The sequence below is a fragment of the Cuculus canorus genome, chromosome 2 (genome assembly GCF_017976375.1).
Source record: "Cuculus canorus isolate bCucCan1 chromosome 2, bCucCan1.pri, whole genome shotgun sequence".
NCBI lineage: Eukaryota > Metazoa > Chordata > Aves > Cuculiformes > Cuculidae > Cuculus > Cuculus canorus.
The window spans coordinates 107,566,350-107,586,859 of record NC_071402.1 but is presented as its reverse complement, the minus strand read 5'-3'; the positions used below and the strand labels follow the sequence as shown (position 1 = coordinate 107,586,859).

At 37.3% G+C, this 20,510-nt stretch overlaps 1 protein-coding gene across 5 annotated transcripts in view; it reads right to left on the bottom strand.

The window, feature by feature from the left end:
• Nucleotides 1-887: 887 nt before the first annotated feature.
• Nucleotides 888-20,510, bottom strand: part of GOLGA4 (golgin A4) — a 48,458-nt gene continuing 28,835 nt past the window's right edge. For 3 of the 5 annotated variants that reach the window (XM_054059632.1, XM_054059635.1, XM_054059634.1), the window contains 11 exons: nucleotides 16,096-20,384; nucleotides 15,248-15,369; nucleotides 14,122-14,252; nucleotides 11,229-11,339; nucleotides 9,400-9,420; nucleotides 9,151-9,219; nucleotides 8,401-8,476; nucleotides 6,948-7,051; nucleotides 5,834-5,920; nucleotides 5,003-5,066; nucleotides 888-2,918 (listed from right to left, as the gene is read on the bottom strand). In XM_054059632.1, the coding sequence (XP_053915607.1) occupies nucleotides 5,037-5,066; nucleotides 5,834-5,920; nucleotides 6,948-7,051; nucleotides 8,401-8,476; nucleotides 9,151-9,219; nucleotides 9,400-9,420; nucleotides 11,229-11,339; nucleotides 14,122-14,252; nucleotides 15,248-15,369; nucleotides 16,096-20,384 (5,040 nt within the window). In that variant the 3' untranslated portion in view covers nucleotides 888-2,918; nucleotides 5,003-5,036. The remainder of the gene's footprint in view (nucleotides 2,919-5,002; nucleotides 5,067-5,833; nucleotides 5,921-6,947; nucleotides 7,052-8,400; nucleotides 8,477-9,150; nucleotides 9,220-9,399; nucleotides 9,421-11,228; nucleotides 11,340-14,121; nucleotides 14,253-15,247; nucleotides 15,370-16,095; nucleotides 20,385-20,510) is intronic. The other 2 variants (XM_054059636.1, XM_054059633.1) reach the window with 2 other exon arrangements.

The window sequence follows — 20,510 nt, the reverse complement described above, 5'->3', positions numbered from 1 at the left end:
CATTGTTCACACACTTAATCCCTCAGTTCTTTACAAGGTAGTTTGGAACACTAATTCCACAGGGCTTCAGAGAGTGGAAAAAGGTCCTGCTAAAAAATCACCTGGAGAAGAGAAGGCTCAGAGGAGACCTTACAGCAACCTTCCAGTACCTGAAGGAGCTACAAGAAAGCTGGGGAGGGACTGTTCATAAAAGCTTGTAGTGACAGGACTAGGGGCAATGGATATAAACTGGAGAGGGGCAGATTTAGGCTAGACAGAAGGAAGAATTTCTTCACCATGAGAGAGGCACTGGCACAGGTTGCCCAGGGAAGCTGTGGATGCCCCATCCTTGGAGCTGTTCAAGGCCAGGTTGGATGGGGCCTTGGGCAGCCTGATCTAGTGGGAGGAGTCCCTGCCCATGGCAGGGGTTTGGAACTAGATGATCTTTAAGGTCGCTTCCAACCCAAACTACTCTATGATTCTACTTAAAATTCCTCAAATTTTCTCATTTGTGATATCATGTCTCTCGCTTGACAGCTGCTGACTGCAAACACTATCATGCTTTGCACCTCTCATATTTTCTAATGGTCATCATATACTTGTTTGCATGTGGTTAGAATGACAACCTTGCTGTACTTGTTCATATACTATATATTTAAAAGTGTACATACAGACTGAAAAACAAACACATAGAGGCTTCTTTTGAATTGCTTTTTGTTCACCAGTGTCAGTCTCACTAGTAGGCTGTTCACTACACGTTTTTATTTCACACGGACAACAGTAAGATCATGTGCTCACTTGGATTTGATTGAACCTCACTGCCACAGCCCAGGGACCAATGGATCACAAAGCTTTTTTCACCATAACAAAACATACTTTTATCTGACCATATGCTGTTACTAGTCCTTTGTGTGATCTTCCTTTCAACGTATATATATGTTGTATATATGTTACCAGTGGATAAAAATGCATAAATTAAAAAATAAGTCATGCGGCACTATATACCCTGCAGATGACAAAAAAAGTGAATCGCAGTGCATTTGCAAAAAACAAAACCAAAGCCCAACTGTATCAAACATCTCACCGGCCTGTGATTGTTTTTTGAAGCTATACACAAATATTAGGCTGCTATACCCAACGGTAAACTAATGGAACACAGTATGGAAAACCACAGGGCATTACAAGAGAAATCCCTGAGCTTGACAGGTAACAACATGAGTAGCTGACAAAAGGGATAGTGTTGTAAGGATATCACAGGTGATAATAGGGGAGTTATGCAAGAAATGGCTGAACTTCATAGATAATCAGAGGCGAATACTGGGGATGCCAAGTCTTGAAATGATGAGGCAATCACAACTCCAATATCATATGAAGCTGAGATTATCTGTATCAGATGAAAGACAAAATTTGGGTACAAATTTTTGGGTACTACCCTTGGGCGCTACAGCTGGAGCAGGAAAACAAATCGAATCTGTCAGTTCAGACCATCACACACTTGCCAAACCTGTTTCTGTGGTCAGGAAGACCTGCTGTTTTCCTCGGCTAACAGCAGAGTACCCAGGGGAACAGACAGAGCATCCACATAGCAGGATGCACGTCCCAGGCCTGACAGCACCAGCAACTGACTATCACTTCCTAGCAGTACTCAGAGATATCTTTCGGGTAAACAGTACTTTATAAGACCTCATGCTCAGAGATGATCTCTTTAGAGGGCTGCAGCTCCTATAAACACTCGTTGAAAATTGCATTCATGAAGGACTAATGACCTTGAATCACTGTGGCCAACTAGCATAGAGTAAGGATGATGGTTATCGATAGGCAAGTATCAAAGCAGCTGGAGAACGAATGAAATGTAATCATACTTGCATATCGTTTCAGAGGATCACAACTTACATGCCAAAATGACCTGACAGGCATTACTTAAAAGAAAAAAAAAGACCCATAATTTAAAAATTCTACAAAGCAAAATTCCCTACTTGCTATAAGCTCACGCCAGGTTTTCAGCTCACCATAGATCTGTTCAACAGGATGCAATTCCTCAAGAATCTGAAGGCCCCCAGTGACTTCTTACAGTTAAATGTACTTGGATAGCTCCTTATGAGAGGGATTTCAGCCTAGAAATGACTCAGCAAAGGCTGTATCAAATAGGAATATGAACAAAACTGCGGATCTTTTCAAAAGAAAAATCATACCAAAGAATCATACAGTAAATAGACTTTCTTTAATCTCAGCTCTTGTCAGATTAGTGCTGTCAACAGTCACAGACCAGCATATGATACAGTTATGTATTAACTATTTACAATTTACAGTAACATATTTTTTCTCCAGAAAATATAAGTACAAAAGCTAGGAATAAACAAATGAGGTACTGCAATTTGGATTTATTTTAGGCAAAAGCATATAGAAATGACCTTTAGCAAACAATCATAAGATCAAACTGGGATAAAGTAGTCATAAAGAGTGCCTAGTTCATCAGGAAAATCACCTCAACTGCTACCCATCCAAAAAAGTATTGCACAATTTATTCAAAAATAAAAAAATAAATAGAACAAACAAGCCATTTCTTTCTACTCTTATAAAACACTGAGTAAAGCCTCTATAGAGATACAGTAGTGGGCAAGTCTTTATTAGGATAAAGTCTTTTCTCTCCTTTACAAAAATAACCTTTAACACAAAATAGAAGACAGTGTTCAATAGCAAGGAAAAAATACGCATCACCAGATAACCCGATTAGCGCTTCCTGTCAAGGCAGTTTTCATCTAATTCATGGTCCAAGGTGGTGCTGAGTTTTGGTTTCTGCTGTTCCATTTGTGACCTTGAATCACAGACTGTCTCCTTGTCCCTTCTCAAGGGACAACAGCAGATAAAAACGTTATGTCTAAGCAGCAGCGCTATGAGACATTCTCATCGCAACTGCTTCAAGATGGTCGTAGCCATGACTAGAAGAAAGAAAAGTTAGAACAAACGAACAAATGTTACATTATTGAAAGCAACTTAGAAGCATTTAAAATAATAATGATGTTGCTTATTGGTAGGTATAGGAGATGAGAGCATTTCAGGTCAAAATTGTCAAATCATTAAGTGATTCTGAGCAAGTAATTCCATCTCATTATCAGAAAAACTGTGACAAAACAACCTGTAGCAAAAGTCATGTGTCTCACTGTAAATAGATAGTCTACCACGTCACTGCATCTCCATCCATTGAAAAAGAGTTGCCCTCTCCACATAAGGCCTGTCATCAAAACTGAAATGATGAAGTAACATTTTATGGCTAGCAAAAAGCCTCCTCTACACTGAAAAAAATCATTGCTTTCACAATGAAGCCAGCATTGTCTCAATTTCTAAGTTTTATACATGCGAGAATATCGTTCCATTTGCTGGCTATCTGCTGACATCAGTCCCAAAAACACTTGAAATACCCTAAGAAACTACAATCCAATAATGAGGTCTGAACAGTTCCCATATCCATTAGCTTAAATTGTGAAAGTACAACAGGTAATTGCTGACATTAAGGTCAAAATCAAGCCCTTCTGCGATATGCTTCAAATGCAGCTGAGAAACCTTGACCTTTTTTCACAGCAGCACTGCAAGGGAGCATGATGAGAATTTAAATTTCAAACATGCTTTCTGCAACAGTGTTGTAAACTGTTTTGTCTGTTGTTATCAACAATTCAATTATTTTCAACAGAAAAAACAGTTGGTGATTTTGTCATGAAGTGATCAAGGCAAACAGTCCAAACTCTGTTTGTATCTGAAGTGCAATAAAGTGCACCCACTACTGTATTTAAAGGTTTAAAAGAACACAAAATAAAGTAGAAACCATGACTGTTTGCTAAGATGAACAGATTTTTTCATATGAAACAGATATTATTTTGTATTGAAGGCTGTATTTGCATGACTGCAAGAGAGGAAGACGGGCCGTCAGCTGCACTGTGAGAACCAGCAACGGAAACAGCCGAAGTTTTTCTTGCTGTGGCAATGCTGCAGGCAAACCACTGCCTTTCAGCCGACAGACAGCGATTGTTTCACATGCACTGAATCAATTCCTGGCAATCGTGCAAAGCTTCTCAGTTGCAAATGAAAAAAAAGAAAGTTGGCCTGGCCGTATCGTATAAAATTCATCTGAAGACTTCATTAACTATCATGCACCACTAACAACTCAAATCACAACCTTATCAAGCAGTGCAGAAAGCTTCACCCGTGTCTTTCCATACCCTGCTCCTCTCTCAACCACAACTGCTTGTGTGCCACTTGCTTAGCCTGGCTCGTCTGATGCAACCTGCATCTTTGAGGCCTAAAGCAGCTGTCCCTTTTCTGTAACACTACAATTAGTGTTGCAGATTCTTAGGGGAAGTAGCTTAATAAACGCTGAGAAAAGGCACAATAAACAGAGAGCATAATAAACATAAAGCTCCCCAACTTATCCTTCCTAATCTCTTTGCTCTAGTTTCTCTTGATATCTTGATATCTCAGAAAGGTACTGATGCTGAAATGCAATCATATCCTAATTCCTCTACAGAGAGCACTACATTAATCTTTTTAAAAAACAATGCATTCTCATATTTATAAGATGTAATAATTCATTTCACACAGTACAGTGTATGTCTCTCATAATTCTGAATTAATTATCTCTTCAAAGGATTTCAGAAAGTGAATAAAGACAAAACAAAGCCCAGCGACGTAAAATCTAGTAATACCTAATAATTGATATAAAATCAGATTTGTTTTTTCTACAACTGATATTTATGTAGCTCAATCAACATTTCAAGTTATGCTTATTACTCAAAAAGATTGGGTTTTTAATCAATATTTACCATCTTCAAGCTTGTCTTTGTAGAGCAAAATATGATTAAGAGCAAAATACGATTAAGAGCAGGACAAAGTTTATCATACACATATTAGAACAAAAAATTAATTTTTTTATTTTAATGAACAAAGGCATGCAAGAAAAAAAAAGCAGAAGAATGATTAATCTACAGGTTTCATCTTCAAATAAAAGTAGTATGTATTAGTCTTCACTCACCCACATGCTATTTAAGCACAGAGAGATGAGATATTCAGAAGATACCCCTGCGAGATGAGGTAAACTACGAAGCCAGGAGAAAAAAAATACTTTTATTAGACTACTTTGTTAGTAGTGTAGATAAGAGCTCTATGGACATTACTGGTTAGGGATGAGATTACTGCTGTTAGGTCACAATAACTATGTAGTAAAAGCTAAATTAGTGAAGGTGATCGACCTAGCACACGTTACCTAGGAATTTCTTAAAAGTTTTCAGAAACCCATTAGATGCCTACTAAGAGGGTAAATAACTACTTACAGACACTTAGTATTACACTTATTCTTTTCCAGTAGCACAGTTAATTAAAAATTTGTATATTTAAATTAGTTAGAGAAGTTTGAACATATATTAAAATACAGAAACAACCAAGCTTTATGTTAAAAATGCACATTTATGTTGTCGTTTAGAACTTATGCCTCATGAGATCGAGATATTTTAAAATATTAAAAAAACCCAACCAACCAACCATAAACTTCTTAGGATAAAATAAGATCAGAAAATTCATCTGCAAAGCAGTGATGATTGAACTTGCTTTGTCCTGTTGTACCCATAACTATCAGAAATATGGCTTCAATGAGGATGAGAAATACTAGTTAGGAATATACACTTCCCAAATAAACTCAAACAAACAGCTGGAATTTGATGTTTCACTGAAGAAGAGGGAAGGAGAGAGAAAAGCACATTTCTTGAGCACAAGACATAGGGAAAAAGGAGACTTGAAGAAAAGTTTATAATTCCTTATTTTTGCAACCAAATCCCTTGAATAAAATTGGTTTACTTATATAACTTACCCGTGGTCGGGCATCTTCTCGTTCTAGTATCTTCTGAGTCTGATCCGCTGAGAACTTCAACACTGTTGTTATAACCCTGGCCATTGTCTACAAAGAAATTTGTCATCTCTGAGTAACTTCTGTATACACTAAAATGCTTTCTATTATTTTAAAATGCATTTTATTTAAGAATACTGGATACTATTTTCAGCAGCGTCAGTGGAAAATATGAAAACAGTAAGATAAAACTACATGTTTCACATCACATACGCACAATAAGTTACAAGAACTACATGAAAACCATGAAAACTCTTCATTTCAGGTTGTCACAAACTGCCTGGACTGTAATACGATGTTTCGCATCTCTGCTCAAATACTTGAAGTCCATTAATAAGACAGCATCCTGTTAGAAATACTGCTCCTACTGCATCTGATCATAATGCAGCCTTTCCGAAGATGAAGAGCACATGTTACAAGTGCATGGCACTGGAGAGAGTCCTTAGGGATTCAACTGTATTCAGATCAGCCAAATATTTTGTAAAGAAAGAAGATCCAAATGTCAGATGTGCAACTCCAGTTGTGTAAATATCTTTAGTGAGTATACAGTAACTCCAGATTTAAGTGGCAAATCATTTAGACATCCTCAGATGGAAGATGTAAGCATATCAAAGCCTCGGGAAAAATCAGCACTGATTATTTCCATTTTATAAACAGATGAGTGGGAGCAAAAAGCTCCAAAAGGCACAAAAAAAGGTTCAGGTGACTTTTACAAGAAAGGAAAGAGTGGCTAATAAATACTGTACACACCAGCTTTCATAGTACATTAAGCTTGACTGACGACAGGACTTTGGCTAGTAAAACCACACCTACCTATAAAGGTTTTAGTCTCCATAGGTTGACTAGTGAGAGATGTAACAACCCCCTGCCCCCACCAGTCATCCTGGCATGCTGACAACGTTTTTAAGGTAGGGATGTTGCCTCTCTGGAAAGAAACCTGAAAGCCTATTAAATCCTGTGTCAGTAATAAACAGCAGGTAATCAAATCACAAACACATGACATTTCAAATATATATAGCAAGGATGATAAACTCTTTTCTAACCCAAATCACATATCACCATGTACAACTTTCCATACCTTTGTCTCACGACCCATCATGTATTCAAAGAGCACTTTCCTCAAGTATTCAAACTCAGTAGGCTCCCCAAAGAGGGAAACATCAGTTTGGTGAAGGTTTGCATCTGTGTAAACAAAAATATGAGAATCTTTATACTGCGAGTCACTCATATGAATCTAAGTTTCACTAATCGCATGAAACTGAACAAGAAAATAACACCAGACTCTGCCTCTAGGAAGAAGGCACACCGGACACAAGTCTACACTGGGAGAGGAGTGACAGGAGAGCAGCCCTGCAGAAAGGGCTCTGGGGGTGCTGGTCGGCAGCAGACTCTGGACGAGTGAGCAGTGCCCTGGCAGCCAGGAGGCAAACCACAACCTGGCTGCATCAACCACAGCGCAACCAGTCGGTCAGAAGAGGTGATCGTCCCACTGAATTTAGCACTGGTGCAGCCTCACCACCTTGAGTACTGTGAGTACTGCGACCCATAAATTAAAAGAATGTTGGGGTCCTTGAATGGATCCCGAGGAGGGCACCAAAGCTGGGAAAGGGGCTGCAAGGCGCATCCTCTGAGGAGCGGCTGAGCACATGGGGTTTGTCTAGTTTGAAGAGAAGGAGGCTGAAGGGTGATCTCACTGTTCTCTGCAGCTTCCTGAGGAGGGGCAGGGGAGAGAGAGAGGCTGAGCTCTTCTCCCTGGTGCCAGGAAACATAGAAATGGCTCAAAGCTGCATTTGTCACGGGAGGTCTGGACTTGACATGAAGAAACATTTCTTTACCAAGAATGTGGCTTCCTAGAGAGACACAAGGCCCAGCATCCTTCAGAGGAAGGCTTTTGGGGTGCTGGCCCCAAGGCAGTCCCTGTGCCCAGGAGGGCCATCCCTGCCCTTGCTGGTCGCAGGGAGGTTAAAAATAATCAGAATAACGAAGCGACATGGTTGAGGTAACGTGATGCAAGAACGTTTTTTACTGGCGTGTCCTTGAACCATATAAATAGAGCATTTATTAAACTAAGAAGAGCAATATTACTGTGATCAAGACATCAGAGGAGGAGATCTTGCAAAGGAATTCTAATCAGAAGAAAAGCAAAAGCCCAGACATGTAACAAAAGCAAGATCTGTAAAATCTAATATTTTTAAATGTCTAATTAGCAGAGACAAATGATAATTCCTCCCCACCCATTTTCTAGTGCCATTGCCTCTACCGCTCCTTGAGATACAGAAAGCTTAAGAACTCTGACAGAGATCTTTTAACTGTATGACATAAAAATAAACATCAAACAAAATGGTGCGTGATTTGCTTATCTGAAATCACACACCACCTCTATTATAACAAACCAGACAAAACAATGCTAAGATGTCATAAAAATATTACCTAAGTGTTTTAAAGAGACTGACATTTTAATAAATTGTCTAAATCAAAGCATATATTTCAAACAAAAAAAAAATTATCTGCGGTTAAAACTGTGCCTTTACCTTTGTACGGTGTTCCAACCGATGTGACGTACATTTTCTTCTCATACTTTTTCAGCTGGTCTTCCAGTACATGAATCTAAATAGAGAACAGTCAAAATGATAAATGGTGTTCACAAGCAGCTAAACTAAGCATAACTTAAACAGATGCCAGCTACACATCACCACCTTCTTGGAAATCAAAATACATGTGCTTTTTGAGGAAGGAAAATCTTAAAAATTATGTTACTAAAAACTGTCCCTAAACTACTTAAGGTAATGTGTATGCACACATAAGAATATCTATAGCAAATGTTTTATCTATATATGTATTTATATATATATATATATATATATAATGGACACATATATATCTATTTACATAGATATATATGTACACACATCTATTTTATACAAATACACTAAAAAAATGGCAAAAATTGTTCTTAACACCAAAAGAGACTTAGTTTACAAAAAGAAGAGATCTGTTAATTCAAACTGCATTGTTCTGTTTTTCACTGTGCAAATGCTTTGCTACTCTGTATCACAATTACATGGTATTTCCATTCTCAGGGGACAGGAGGACTTTAAGTAAAAGTACACAGATCTTTTCAAAGCGAGTATGAGTCAACACTACTTTCAATGCATATTATTTCCATAGTACCTGTGTACAGATGTGCTACATCATCACTTGATAAGAACAAACCTTTTCATATTACAGACACAAATTATTAAACAGAAATACATTTTATTTGTTTAAACAGCAACTTTTACCTGCTCTTTCAATTCCTGCTCTTTCAGTTTTGAATCATTGACTAGTGTTGTCTTCTGTGCAAGCTGTGCCTGAAAGAACAGCAACATACGGAATTCATCAAGAAACTGCTAAAGATATGTCACAGGTATCTTGTCAATAAATTCTTTCTCCCTTTTAACACATACAAACTTATAAACACTGTTTCTGATTTCAAACTGCTGCGAAACACAATTATCTGGAGAGCAAAATTAATAAAAGTTAAGACTTACCTGAAGTTCTGTTACTGTGACCTAGAAAAACAACACAAAAAATTAGATTAAAATGCTTGAAAAACACCGCATGTATCAAGCACTGGGCATGGGTAAAAAAAAGAAACATCAATCACTTAGGACAGAGTGTGTTAATTAAAGATGATAAAAATAGAAATGATCAAATCACACATATACTTATAAAAATAAGCAGTCCTATAAATACAGTCTAACTTATCTGCACTGACAGTATGCTAAATATTTGAGCTTTGATTGGACCACGAGATGCACCAGGAGCTATCTGCACATTCAATAGCGTAATCCGTCTATTAGAATAGTGACGCTGTTTTGAGATGAAGACACCATTGCAAATAGTATGAAATATGAAATTCACATTCAGTTAAGTCAGAGCTGGGCAAAAGAAAGCATGGGAACAATTTGCTAAATTTGAATTTAATTGTAATTCTCAGGATCACTCAAGAAATCTTGATGCCTGTATGCCAGCTAAATCACGATATTTAACTGCTTTACATTCACCAAAAAAATCCCATTCTTATTCTGCAAGCACTTCAAACCTGTATGCCTTAACTGTGCATAAGTATATGCACCACCACACAACTTGGTTTTCCTCTCCTCCAAATGGGACTTAATTTATCCTTTAAAATAAAGCTATTTACTAGCAATGGAATTCTCTCAACTTGTTTTTTATCCTCTGCAGACAGAATAACTCCTTTGAGTTTCTCCAGAGTTTGCCATGCAAATTCAAAGAAGTAGAGAACTGGACAAAATTCTGAAGACATGCAAAATTAGCTGTTTATTTTGTATATTGTAAGCAGAGTTACCTATTTTTAGACTGAGATGTAATACTTGCAATATTCAAATATTTTACAGCTCTATGCTACCATTGCAAATCAGTGTGATGCATTTCTGGACAGAACTGAGAAATATATGGAATACCATTCCTGGTGTACAGATTTGATATAACTTTCCTATCAGTGAACATGAAATCCTAGAGGTGCATGTGTAACACAATGCTAAATGGCTGCCTGTATTTAGGCTTCTATTACAAAGGAAGTAGTGAAACAGAAAACAAGGGAGACCTAAAGGTACAGTACTCTTAATAGTTTTCAGAATCATGTTTTAGGGTTTAGGAGTCTTTTGAAGAATCTCCGTCCAGATAATAAGATTACTCAAGATTATAATCAATGGGTGGACTAGGGTTGATTAAGAACACAAGGCAGTTTGATACAAATATTTTTGCTTTTCCTGTTAAGAAAACAACTCTCGTTGGAAGAGTTAATAAAAGTAATACAAAGAGTTGTAAGCAAGTGCAAGGCAGAAGAGATAAACATTAGGACAGTGAGATAATCTGTAATGTAAAATAAATATATTTTAGAATCCCTGTTGCTACCAGTTGTCAAAATGAAAATTTTAAGATAAAGCTCATATGAATTCTCGTCAATGACTCAACACCTCATATATTGTTTTGAATGTAAAAAAAAAAATCACACTAAAATGACTCAATGTGATTTCCTTGACTTCTAAAGGGCTTCCAGTAAAATTATCATAAAAAAAAAACACACTTAGAGGGCAAAACTCCTACCTTAATAATCAATCACAAGACAACTGGACTTTTTAATATTAACAAACCATTGAGAAAGGTATTATCAAATACTGCAGATTCTAAAGTTCGCTTTTGAAGAAGGTAACATCTAAAAGAATAGAAACTGTATGGGAAAGTGAAAGCCAGATATACAAATCAGATCTAATTAAGAGCAAACTACAGAGTTTTTTGATGACTAAACATTTCACACCTAAAGATATAAAAATAAATATTAGTGCCAACTCACTTTTTCATTGTTCCAATGTTCTTCTGCCATCCTTTGTTTGTATTCATTTTGCAAGTCTCCTAGCTGTGTCTGCAACTCATAAACTTTTGCAGTCATCTCTTCTTCACGAGCCTTAAAAATACCGGGGAAAAAAATTACTTCTACAATTAATCATCTAACCACTCAAAACCCTAACTACAGCAGACAGAAAGCAAACAACACAAGAGTTATGCTATACACAGAAAGAATATGCTGGAAATTCAGTATAAAGGCTAATTACACTACAGGACTACAGAAAAGAGCAAGAAACAAAGGAGCTTATCAAGATTTTGCAGGCTTTCCACAATTAAGATTACATAGCTACAATTACAATTTGTTTTTTTAGAAGTTGGTTGGATTTTTTTGTTTTGTTGGGTTTTTGGTGTTTTTTTGTTCCTATTTTTAGGAGTGGTGGTAGTTGGTTTAGTTTTTTGGGCTTTTTTACCTCAAGAATCTGAAATCTTACGATTTCTAGACTACTGTGCACTGAGATCAAAATTTCATGCACATCATCCTTAGTCATAGAAGGTAGACGAAATGCAGAAAAGTAATTCCACTCAAAGCGACAATTCAGTAAAAGACACCTACTTGCAACCCATTATTTTCATAAAGCCCTGAGTAGAGATAATAATTTAAAATTTGAAATAGAGATCACATGAGGTTCTGGCATACTACAGAATCTGTATTTACATTAAGAACATATTGCTCTGTACAGCATCTGGCCCATTCTGAAAATAAACTGCATGCTATTTTGATTTAATTACAGTTATAGACTAAGACTTCAATAAAGTTGTCATTTCTGAAATCTGAATCACAAGGTCCATCCTGTATTCACATGGGATGCATTACAACAAATGAAAGAATACACACCTAAAGCTAGATGTTGTATTTTAGCTCATAGATCAACTTAAAATAATCTAGCTGGAGCATAACATTCATTTTTTCCTCTCATTTCATCCTTCAGTTGAAACAAAAAGACTTAGGCCTCAGTTTACAGGCTATGCTGATTTACAAGTCCCTTAATTAGAGAGACTTCATGAAATCTTATGTGATAAAAATATCTCTAAAAGATAAACAAATACCAGACAAAGCAAGAGAAGTACCAGGGGAGTACTTCACAAGTGAATCACATTAACAGACTAAATGATTCCTGCTCGTCTTTAAGGACATACGTTCAATTTCAGTAATATTTAGCATCATTAACCATGTTTAAAATGCAACAAAGAGCTACAAAGTTATATCAGCAAAACTCATTCTTGCAACTGGCATTACTTGTGCTTCATCTTCTTACCATTTATGACAGAGAGAAACCTGCGCAGACTTCTGGATGCAAAATTTCTCAAATCTATTATAAGCCAAGTCAGGTATAAGTGGGTTAACGACCGGTACCTTTAAGCTAAACTGAGAAAACCTACACATCTAGTGATGTACATGTTCTTACTTCAATCAGAGATCTCAATGAATATGAAACACACTCAATTTAACGTGAACAGTTCTTTACTTTTGAGGTGGTTATAAGACTTTTTCAGGAAAAAAGGCAACAAAAACTTTTTGTTCCTCCCCTAATATAACAGAAACAGATGCTTACACAGGTATCATTATCTAAAAAAGCAACATGCCCTCTGAAATTTCAAACATCAAACTACAGCTTACTGCAGTTCTAGGCAACTGTCATTGCCATCATCAATGAGAGGCAAAGAGTACCAGTGTTCATGTCCTGCAGAGGTTAAAACAGACTAAACTTCAAGATCGAGTATAGCACACGTTTCTGACAGACTGAATGAATCAGAAAAGAGAGAGGAATTACAACTGCAGGACTTCAAATTACAGATGTATTTGGGCCTATAAAGTAAGGACCTACATGGCAACACATTGGAGAGAAAAATATATCCTCCAGAAATACAGAATTTGAATCAATGGTACAAAAAAAAAAAAAAAATCTCAATTGTTTCATATTGTACAATTTTTCTAAATTAGGAAACAGAAGAAGAGGACTCTAAATTTAAAACCCTCCCATTTCCATGCAACTTACATGAAGTTCAAAATTTGGAGTGGAACATGTCGACATACCTACAACATTAAGATTTTTAGTAGTAAACAGTCATGCTTTTTGGGCTGGTAACTGAGCATAAACACACACGAGTTCACTTACATTTATCATTACTGGCTCTATCCAAGAGACAACCCTTTTTATTGAATTATTTGAACATTCAGTCTTGTGTTGCTATACATACAGGGCTGGCTGGGACAATTTACTTGGCTGAAACAGGAAGCATCCCTTGGATGGTAAAGTATCTTTAGACTGAGGATGGCTGCTAAGATCTGGTTGAAATGTTACTGGAGCAAAACTACATCTGCCTGCAATCATGATGCAAACTGTTTTCTTACAAAAAAACATGAAAGCTTTACTAGAATAAAAACTATGCAAACAGACTGCACCCTGCATAGAACAGAACCCAACTTAAAGGGCTATGGTGCCAAACTGGACGGGGCATCAGACAAAGGAGCGGGACAGTGAGGCTGACACATATACACTTCATTTAAATCCTTAAAAGAAACAACACATCACCACCACAATCCTGGCAAAGGTAATATTTAACTTACTCACTTTCCTCCTTTCGATCTGGAACACAAACTGCTCAAGGACTTAAGGATCTAACTGTATAAATTTTATGAAACAATCAGAGCTGGAACTTAATTTCTAGCGTTCTTTCAACACTACGAGCTACGTCACCCCAAATATCAAACATCATTCAGGTAGTAAGTAAGATCTTTACTAGAAAGAATTATACGCTTTCTGTCTAGTTGTGCAATGAAAAAAATGGGAGGAGTTATTCTGAAATGTATGTAACCATATCACTTTTCGGAAAGCTACCTCAAGGATTTCTTCATATTTTTCCACAGTTCTTTTTAGATCATCATCTTTTTCAGCAATCTTTTTGTGCAATTGTGTTGTCTCTATGTGATGATTTTCTATCAGTTCAGCTTCTACCTCCTGGGCTTTACCTATAAAAAAAAAAAGTGATGTAAAACAAGCATATTTATTCTGTTAGATACAACAGGATTAAAAAAGATTAAAGACAACTGTAGAAGATATCTGTAAGGAAAACTTATGAAAAAAATTAAGTTTTCACATTGTCCATGATAATTAGGTCAGTTGATCCCAGTATGTATGAAGTTTGCCGTCTGCAGCTTGGTATCTGCACGAATTTTTTCCTCCCTGATGCTGGAACTTTTCTCTAAAAGCTAAGATTCCAATTGATCTTTTTCAACTAATTCTATCTCCTAGTCTATGTAGATAAGTGATTGAAACATCTGCACATCTTTAGGAAGTTCTCACTTGCAAGGGTACTTACAGTAACTGTGGAGTAAAAATATACTTCCTGCTTAATTCTCCAACCCCCAATTTACATAATGGTGGCAAAAGATGGACAGAGAAGCTGGAATACGCTGTACTCTTATACTTATAACCATATGGTACAGCAATTGGACATCGTATCCCGTTGGTACCTGTTAGTAGTTACAGTGAATGAAGACTGCAGACAGCTGAAAAAAAATGCAGTTCTCATTCTCAGATGGATCTAGAGTTTCTCTAAAAGGCACCTTTCAGTGCCTTACATTCAACCATGAAGTATTAAAGGTTTGCATTGCTGAAGACAAAGTGAAAAGTCACCAGTGTGCTTTCACTTCTAAACTCCTATTCCCTATTTTTAACTTTTGCACATCCAAAAAGACAGTACCTATGGCTATCACCAGTAACTCTTGGCATGACAGATGCAAACGGGCACAGCGGTAGATCAAAGATGTGTTTTCCTAATTGTGCTACAATTAACATTTATGTTATTTCCTGAGCAAGAGAAGTTCCCTCCGGGAGTTATCTAGGCAGTGCGAAAACATGTTGTCCTTATCAGAGCTCCGGGCAAAACCCCTTCCCCAAAACAGCCAAAGATTTGGTTTTCTGGCTATTTTACCGATTACAGTTGTATTAGTATTTCACTTACTGATCGTCTCTTTTACTGCCATTTCCTTTTCTTTTTCTTTTTGAGCCAGTTGAGTATTGAACTCTCTCATTAACTGCTTTAAGGTGGAGTTGTGCTTTAACTCAATGTCTTCTCGTTCACATCTATACAGAAATGTCAAAAAAACCACAGTGAGGAAATAAAATGTTTAAAGAGACTGCGAGAACAGTTCAGCAAGGCAGGAGATCTGGGAACTTCTCCAAAACTATTTTAGAATTGAACAGGCTTGAATTACATTAATTCTGTGGGATTCAGAGAGGCTTTTTGTTCCCCTTCCACTGAATTCACCTGGAAGGTGTTTCATTTAAAAAGCAACCGAGAAGTGAACCCTTCCAAAGGATATGGAGTTTTTGCTGGGGAAAACGAAGAACTGCCAATAAAGAATGTGCTGCCTAAAAGCAGAATTTTCAAGGAATTCCTTGCCTTAAGAGCGTTGAGCAGTATACCACGGTTTTGTGCAGTACGTACAAACTACTACCGATATAATTTGAACATTAAGCTCTCAGAACTAAGTGTTAATAAACTTTGCTTCCTGTTTAAGGAAACATAACTATATTTTATGTTCCAACAATACTGACAATGACCACCCATAAAAGAAACCAAAAGCAGTATTACTTTGCCAAAAGATATACCACTTTTTTACACCGATGACTCAATGTTTTATGCACTCTTGTCTAGCTATTTCTCTAAGGCTATTTAGGAAAACAACAGAAGAATATCAGTCATTATTTCACTGCTACAAATTGAGCTTTAAAAATATGTTCTTGAGAATTTAGTAGTTAAGGATAAAAGCAGTGAAATGGTAACAATACCAGGAACAAAGAATTTACCCGATTTTCTTCTTCATTTCTTCTAAATACTCCTCCTTTGCCAACTCCAGCTCCTGCTGATGTTCTTTTCGCAGAGTACGTAAGTCTTTTTGAAGATTACTCACTTCCTTGCGTAGTTTGTTCTTCTCCCTTTCAGTCTCTTTAAGTTTAGCCTGCAAGTCCTTCTCCTGGTTCTGCATATCGCTTAGTAACTTCTGCAGCTCCAAAACAGATGCAGCTTTTCCTTCAGCATTCTCCTCAAAAGTTTTCAGATTGTCATTTCTTTCATCCAACTGTTGCTGTAAACTTCTTAGCTTTTCCTCATCTCTCAATCTCTTTTCTTCCATTGCAATCTTCTGCGCTTCGTTTTCCTTCACTACATCTTCCAACTCTTTTAGCTTCTGCTCTAAAGACTGACTGAATGCCTCCTTTTCCTGCATTTTTTTCTGGTAATCTCCAATTACATCCTCTATGCCATGAAGTTTTTGTTCTTTAGCTTTTAATTCCTCCCTAGTGCTTGCTAAATCACTGCCACAACGAGTATGCTCATCCACTAATAGTGAGTATTTTTTGGCTTGCTGCTCAAGTTCTTTCCTGAGGCTTTCAGTCCTACTTTGCTCCTCTTGGTGGCTCTTCTCAAGACATTCCAATTTTTCAAGGAGCTCTTGCTGTTTGTTTTGCAGTTCTAGGTGACTGACCTTACTCTCTTCTTGGTTTTTTTCGTATTTTTGCAACAATTCGTCTTTTTCTGTTAAGCCCCTCTGTAACACCTGCATTTTCTCTTCATATGTCTGTTGGACATTCTCAAGCATTTTCATTTTTTCTTGTTCTATGGCAGCTTTTACACTCTCTACTTTTTGCAGCATTTCTTTCTCCAGTACCACAGAATCTTTCGTTGACTTAATTTTTTCTTCCAAAGACTCAATTTTGGCCTCTTTCTCTTGCACTTGTTGTTCCAAGTCTCTGAGCTGATTTTCTCTGTCCTGCTTAAACTGCTGTTCCCTTTCTTCCATCTGAGACATCAATTGCTTTTTAATAGAACCAATTTTTTGCTCTGCTTTCTTTTTCAGATCTGCCAGCTTCGTACTGTTTTCGGCATTTAGTTTCTCTTCCAATTCTTTCAGTTCTTCTTCTTTGCTTCTAAGCATCACTGATTTCATTTCATCAAATTCCCTCTCCTTTGCTTCAAATTCACCTCTCAGTGACACTATTTGCTTCTCAAGATTAAGTACTTTTTCTTCAGCCTCCTTAAACCTATTGTCCTTCTCAAAAGCCACCTTCTCTGCCTGCTGCAGTTGCCAAGCTATCTCTTTTTGTTCTGTTTCCTTTTGTTCATACTTTTTAAGTTCCTCCATCAAGGAATCATTTTCAGAAGTTTTCTGAGCAACGTGTTCCTCTAATTCAGCAATTCTTGCTGTTTGTTTTTTTAACTTTGCAGTCAATTCGCTTTCTTGTTTTTCCATTCTGCTTTGCTTTTGTTCCAATTCACTTTTTAAACTATCCAGATTCTTGCTTTGTTTAGCCAGTTGCTCCTTCAAGTTATTTAGCTCTTCGTCTTTTTTATTGGCTTCATTATTGCTTAATTCAAGTTTGCACTGCAAATCTGTAATAGTATCGTGATTTTGGGTAAACTTGGTTTGTGCTTTCATCTTCCACTCCGACAGCTTGGCTGTGCAATGATCTACCTGCTCAAGAGCAGATGCTTTTTCTTGAGTCAGCGTCTCAACTCTGGACGATAACTCCTTTACCTGGTTTAACAATTGCAACTGATCCTCTTGATGTTGCCTGCTTAACAGACTCACGGCTGCTTCCTTCTCTGCTAAACTTATCATGCTTTCAAGTCTAACATTAAGGTCATCAATTGTTTTGTTGAGAGCAGAGATCTTGGATTCCTTTTCCTGGAGTTCCTCCCTCATTGAGGTGACAGCATTGATATTTTCAGATAACTCTTTCCTCAGCTGTGTTATGCGAGTTTCTTTTTCTGACGCCGCTTCCTTCTGGTGCCCTCCCTCCTTCTGCAATTGTTCCTTTTCTGCTACAAGTTCTTCAATGTCAGCTCTCATGGACATAATTAGATTGTCCTTCTCTTGCAGCTGTTGCATGGACTTTTGTAAAGAAGTACTTGCAACAGAATGATGCTCTGTTACGTCTCTAAGCTGAGCTTCCAGCTCAGGAATCTTACTCATTTTAACTAATACTGCTTCTTTAACTTTTGCAGTTTGGCGCTCGCAATCTGCAATTTTGCATGTTACTAGGCCAATTTTTGCGTTACATTTTTCAATTAATTCATTGCTTTTTGTTTGTAATAAAGCTTCAGCATTCTTCCAATAAGAATCTAACCAGACTGCAAGTTCTCCCGATTGCCTTTTAAGCTCAGTTTCCTTTAGCTGAATTGCCTCTATTTTTTTCTTATAATTTTCATTATCTTTATACTGAGAAGACTGCATAGCCTGGAGTTTCTCTTCAAGTGTTTGCAGTGTATTGGCCAGCTCAGTAATTTTGGCTTTGTCCTCTTCCTCAACTGCTTTCTGTTTACTGAGCTGTTCTTGAAGTCCTGACTTCTCTTTCAGGGAGTGGTTAAGATCATCTTCCAATTTTTTCAACTGTGTTTTCAGATCACTTTCCTTATCTGACAAAACATCCACCTTAGCTACTGACTGCCTTAGTTGTTCTTGCAATTCCTTCAGCGACTCCTCCCTTTTCATCTGTTCTTCCTTCAGTCGGGTTACTTCTGTTCTGGAGCTCTCCTTCTCAGCACTGAAGGCAGCAAGTTTCTGTTTCAGGTCTCCAACTTCCTGCTCTTTCTCTTGCAGTTCCATTTCGTGTTTTTCTTGGAGCTCTTCAACCTGCTGACTGAGTTTCTTTTCCCAACTCTGGGTAACTTCTTCTAACTCTCGCCTATGAGCCTCAACAAGACTGTCCAGTTGCTCTTTCTGATTAGATTCCACTTTTGACACAGCATCACTGATGCTGGCTGAGCTGGCATGTGCCATTTCCAGTATTTTAGCATTGAATTCACTTTCTTTCTGGTTGAACTCCAACTGCTTGTTTTCAAGCTCTATTTTCAGTTTAGCTTCCTGCTCAGTAAGTTTATTTTTGAAAGTTTCCTGCATGTTTTTTGATTTCTGCTTAATTTTCTCCATTTTGTTCTCCTGATGCTTTAGTTTACTTTCATATTCTCCTTGTAGAGCAGTAATTCTCTCCTCTGCAGCTAACAGTTTCTGTTTAAGCTCTTCCACTTGCTTGTTGTGTAACTTCTTCATGTGTTCAATTTCATTTTCTTTCTCAGTTACACTTCCTTTTATCTCATCAGCCTCTCTTTGTAGATCCTTCAGTTGACATTCATATTGTTGTGTTAGAGAGGTTACTTTTTGTGTATTTTCAATACTCTGCTCTTGCAAGTGCTGCTTCAGGTCATGCACCTGAGAGATGTACGCCTCTAACTCGCTCTTGACTTCATTCAGCTGGGATTCAGTTCTTTGTAGCTCTTCACCAAGTTGCAGTTTTTCATCCTCAAGATCTGTCAGTTTTTGCTGCAGCTTTGCTAATTTCTCTTCATAAGTCTTTGCCTGCTCATTAGAAGTGCTCTCATGAGACTCTGAAAGCTCCTCTAGCTTTGCAGACACTTGGACAAGCTCAGCTTCAGATTGTTCTGCAGATTCCTTTAGTTTCTGTTCACGTGTTTTCAGTTCCTCCAGATGCCTGTCTTTCTCTTCCAATGATTGCTTGAGTTGCTCAAGTTCCTCTTTGAGTACCTTCTCAGCTCCTTGAACAGACATTTCATGCTTTTTTAACATAATTTCTATTTCTTCTTTGTGCCGGCTCCTCTCTTCTTCCAACTTTCCTTCCCACTCTTTCTTTACCTCACACAGCTTACTACTCAGTTCTGAAAGCTCTTCTTCTAAATCATGACGCATCTTTAGTGCTTCTGATAACTCGGAGGACAGTGCTTCTAGTTCTGTTTGCTTCACATCAAGTTTCTCTAATGTTTTTTCATTCATCTCTTCTATGTGCGCACGGAAAATAATTTCTTTCTCTTTCAAAATTGTATCTATCTCCTTTTCTTGTTTCTTTCTAATTTTTTCTATTTCAGTTAGCTGTTGTTGCTCTAAGAGTTGAAGTTTTTCTCTCCAAAGCTTTTCCTGCTGCTGTTTCATAGTCTCCAGTTCTTCCTTGTGTTTTTCAACCATATCATCAATTTCCTTATTGTGCTGCTTTTTATCAGAGTCCATCTGAGTGCTTAAGTCTTCCGATTGCTTTCTGTCATCTTGCGAATTCTTGGCAAGACAGCTTTCCAGTTCAAGAATCCTCTGTTGGAGAAGAGTTTTAAAAGAAGATGAATTTTCAAACGGTAACAATTGATCAGATTTTTAAAAATCCCACCACATTCACATAACTACAAGTCAATTATTCCATCTTTTTACTGAAGATCAACC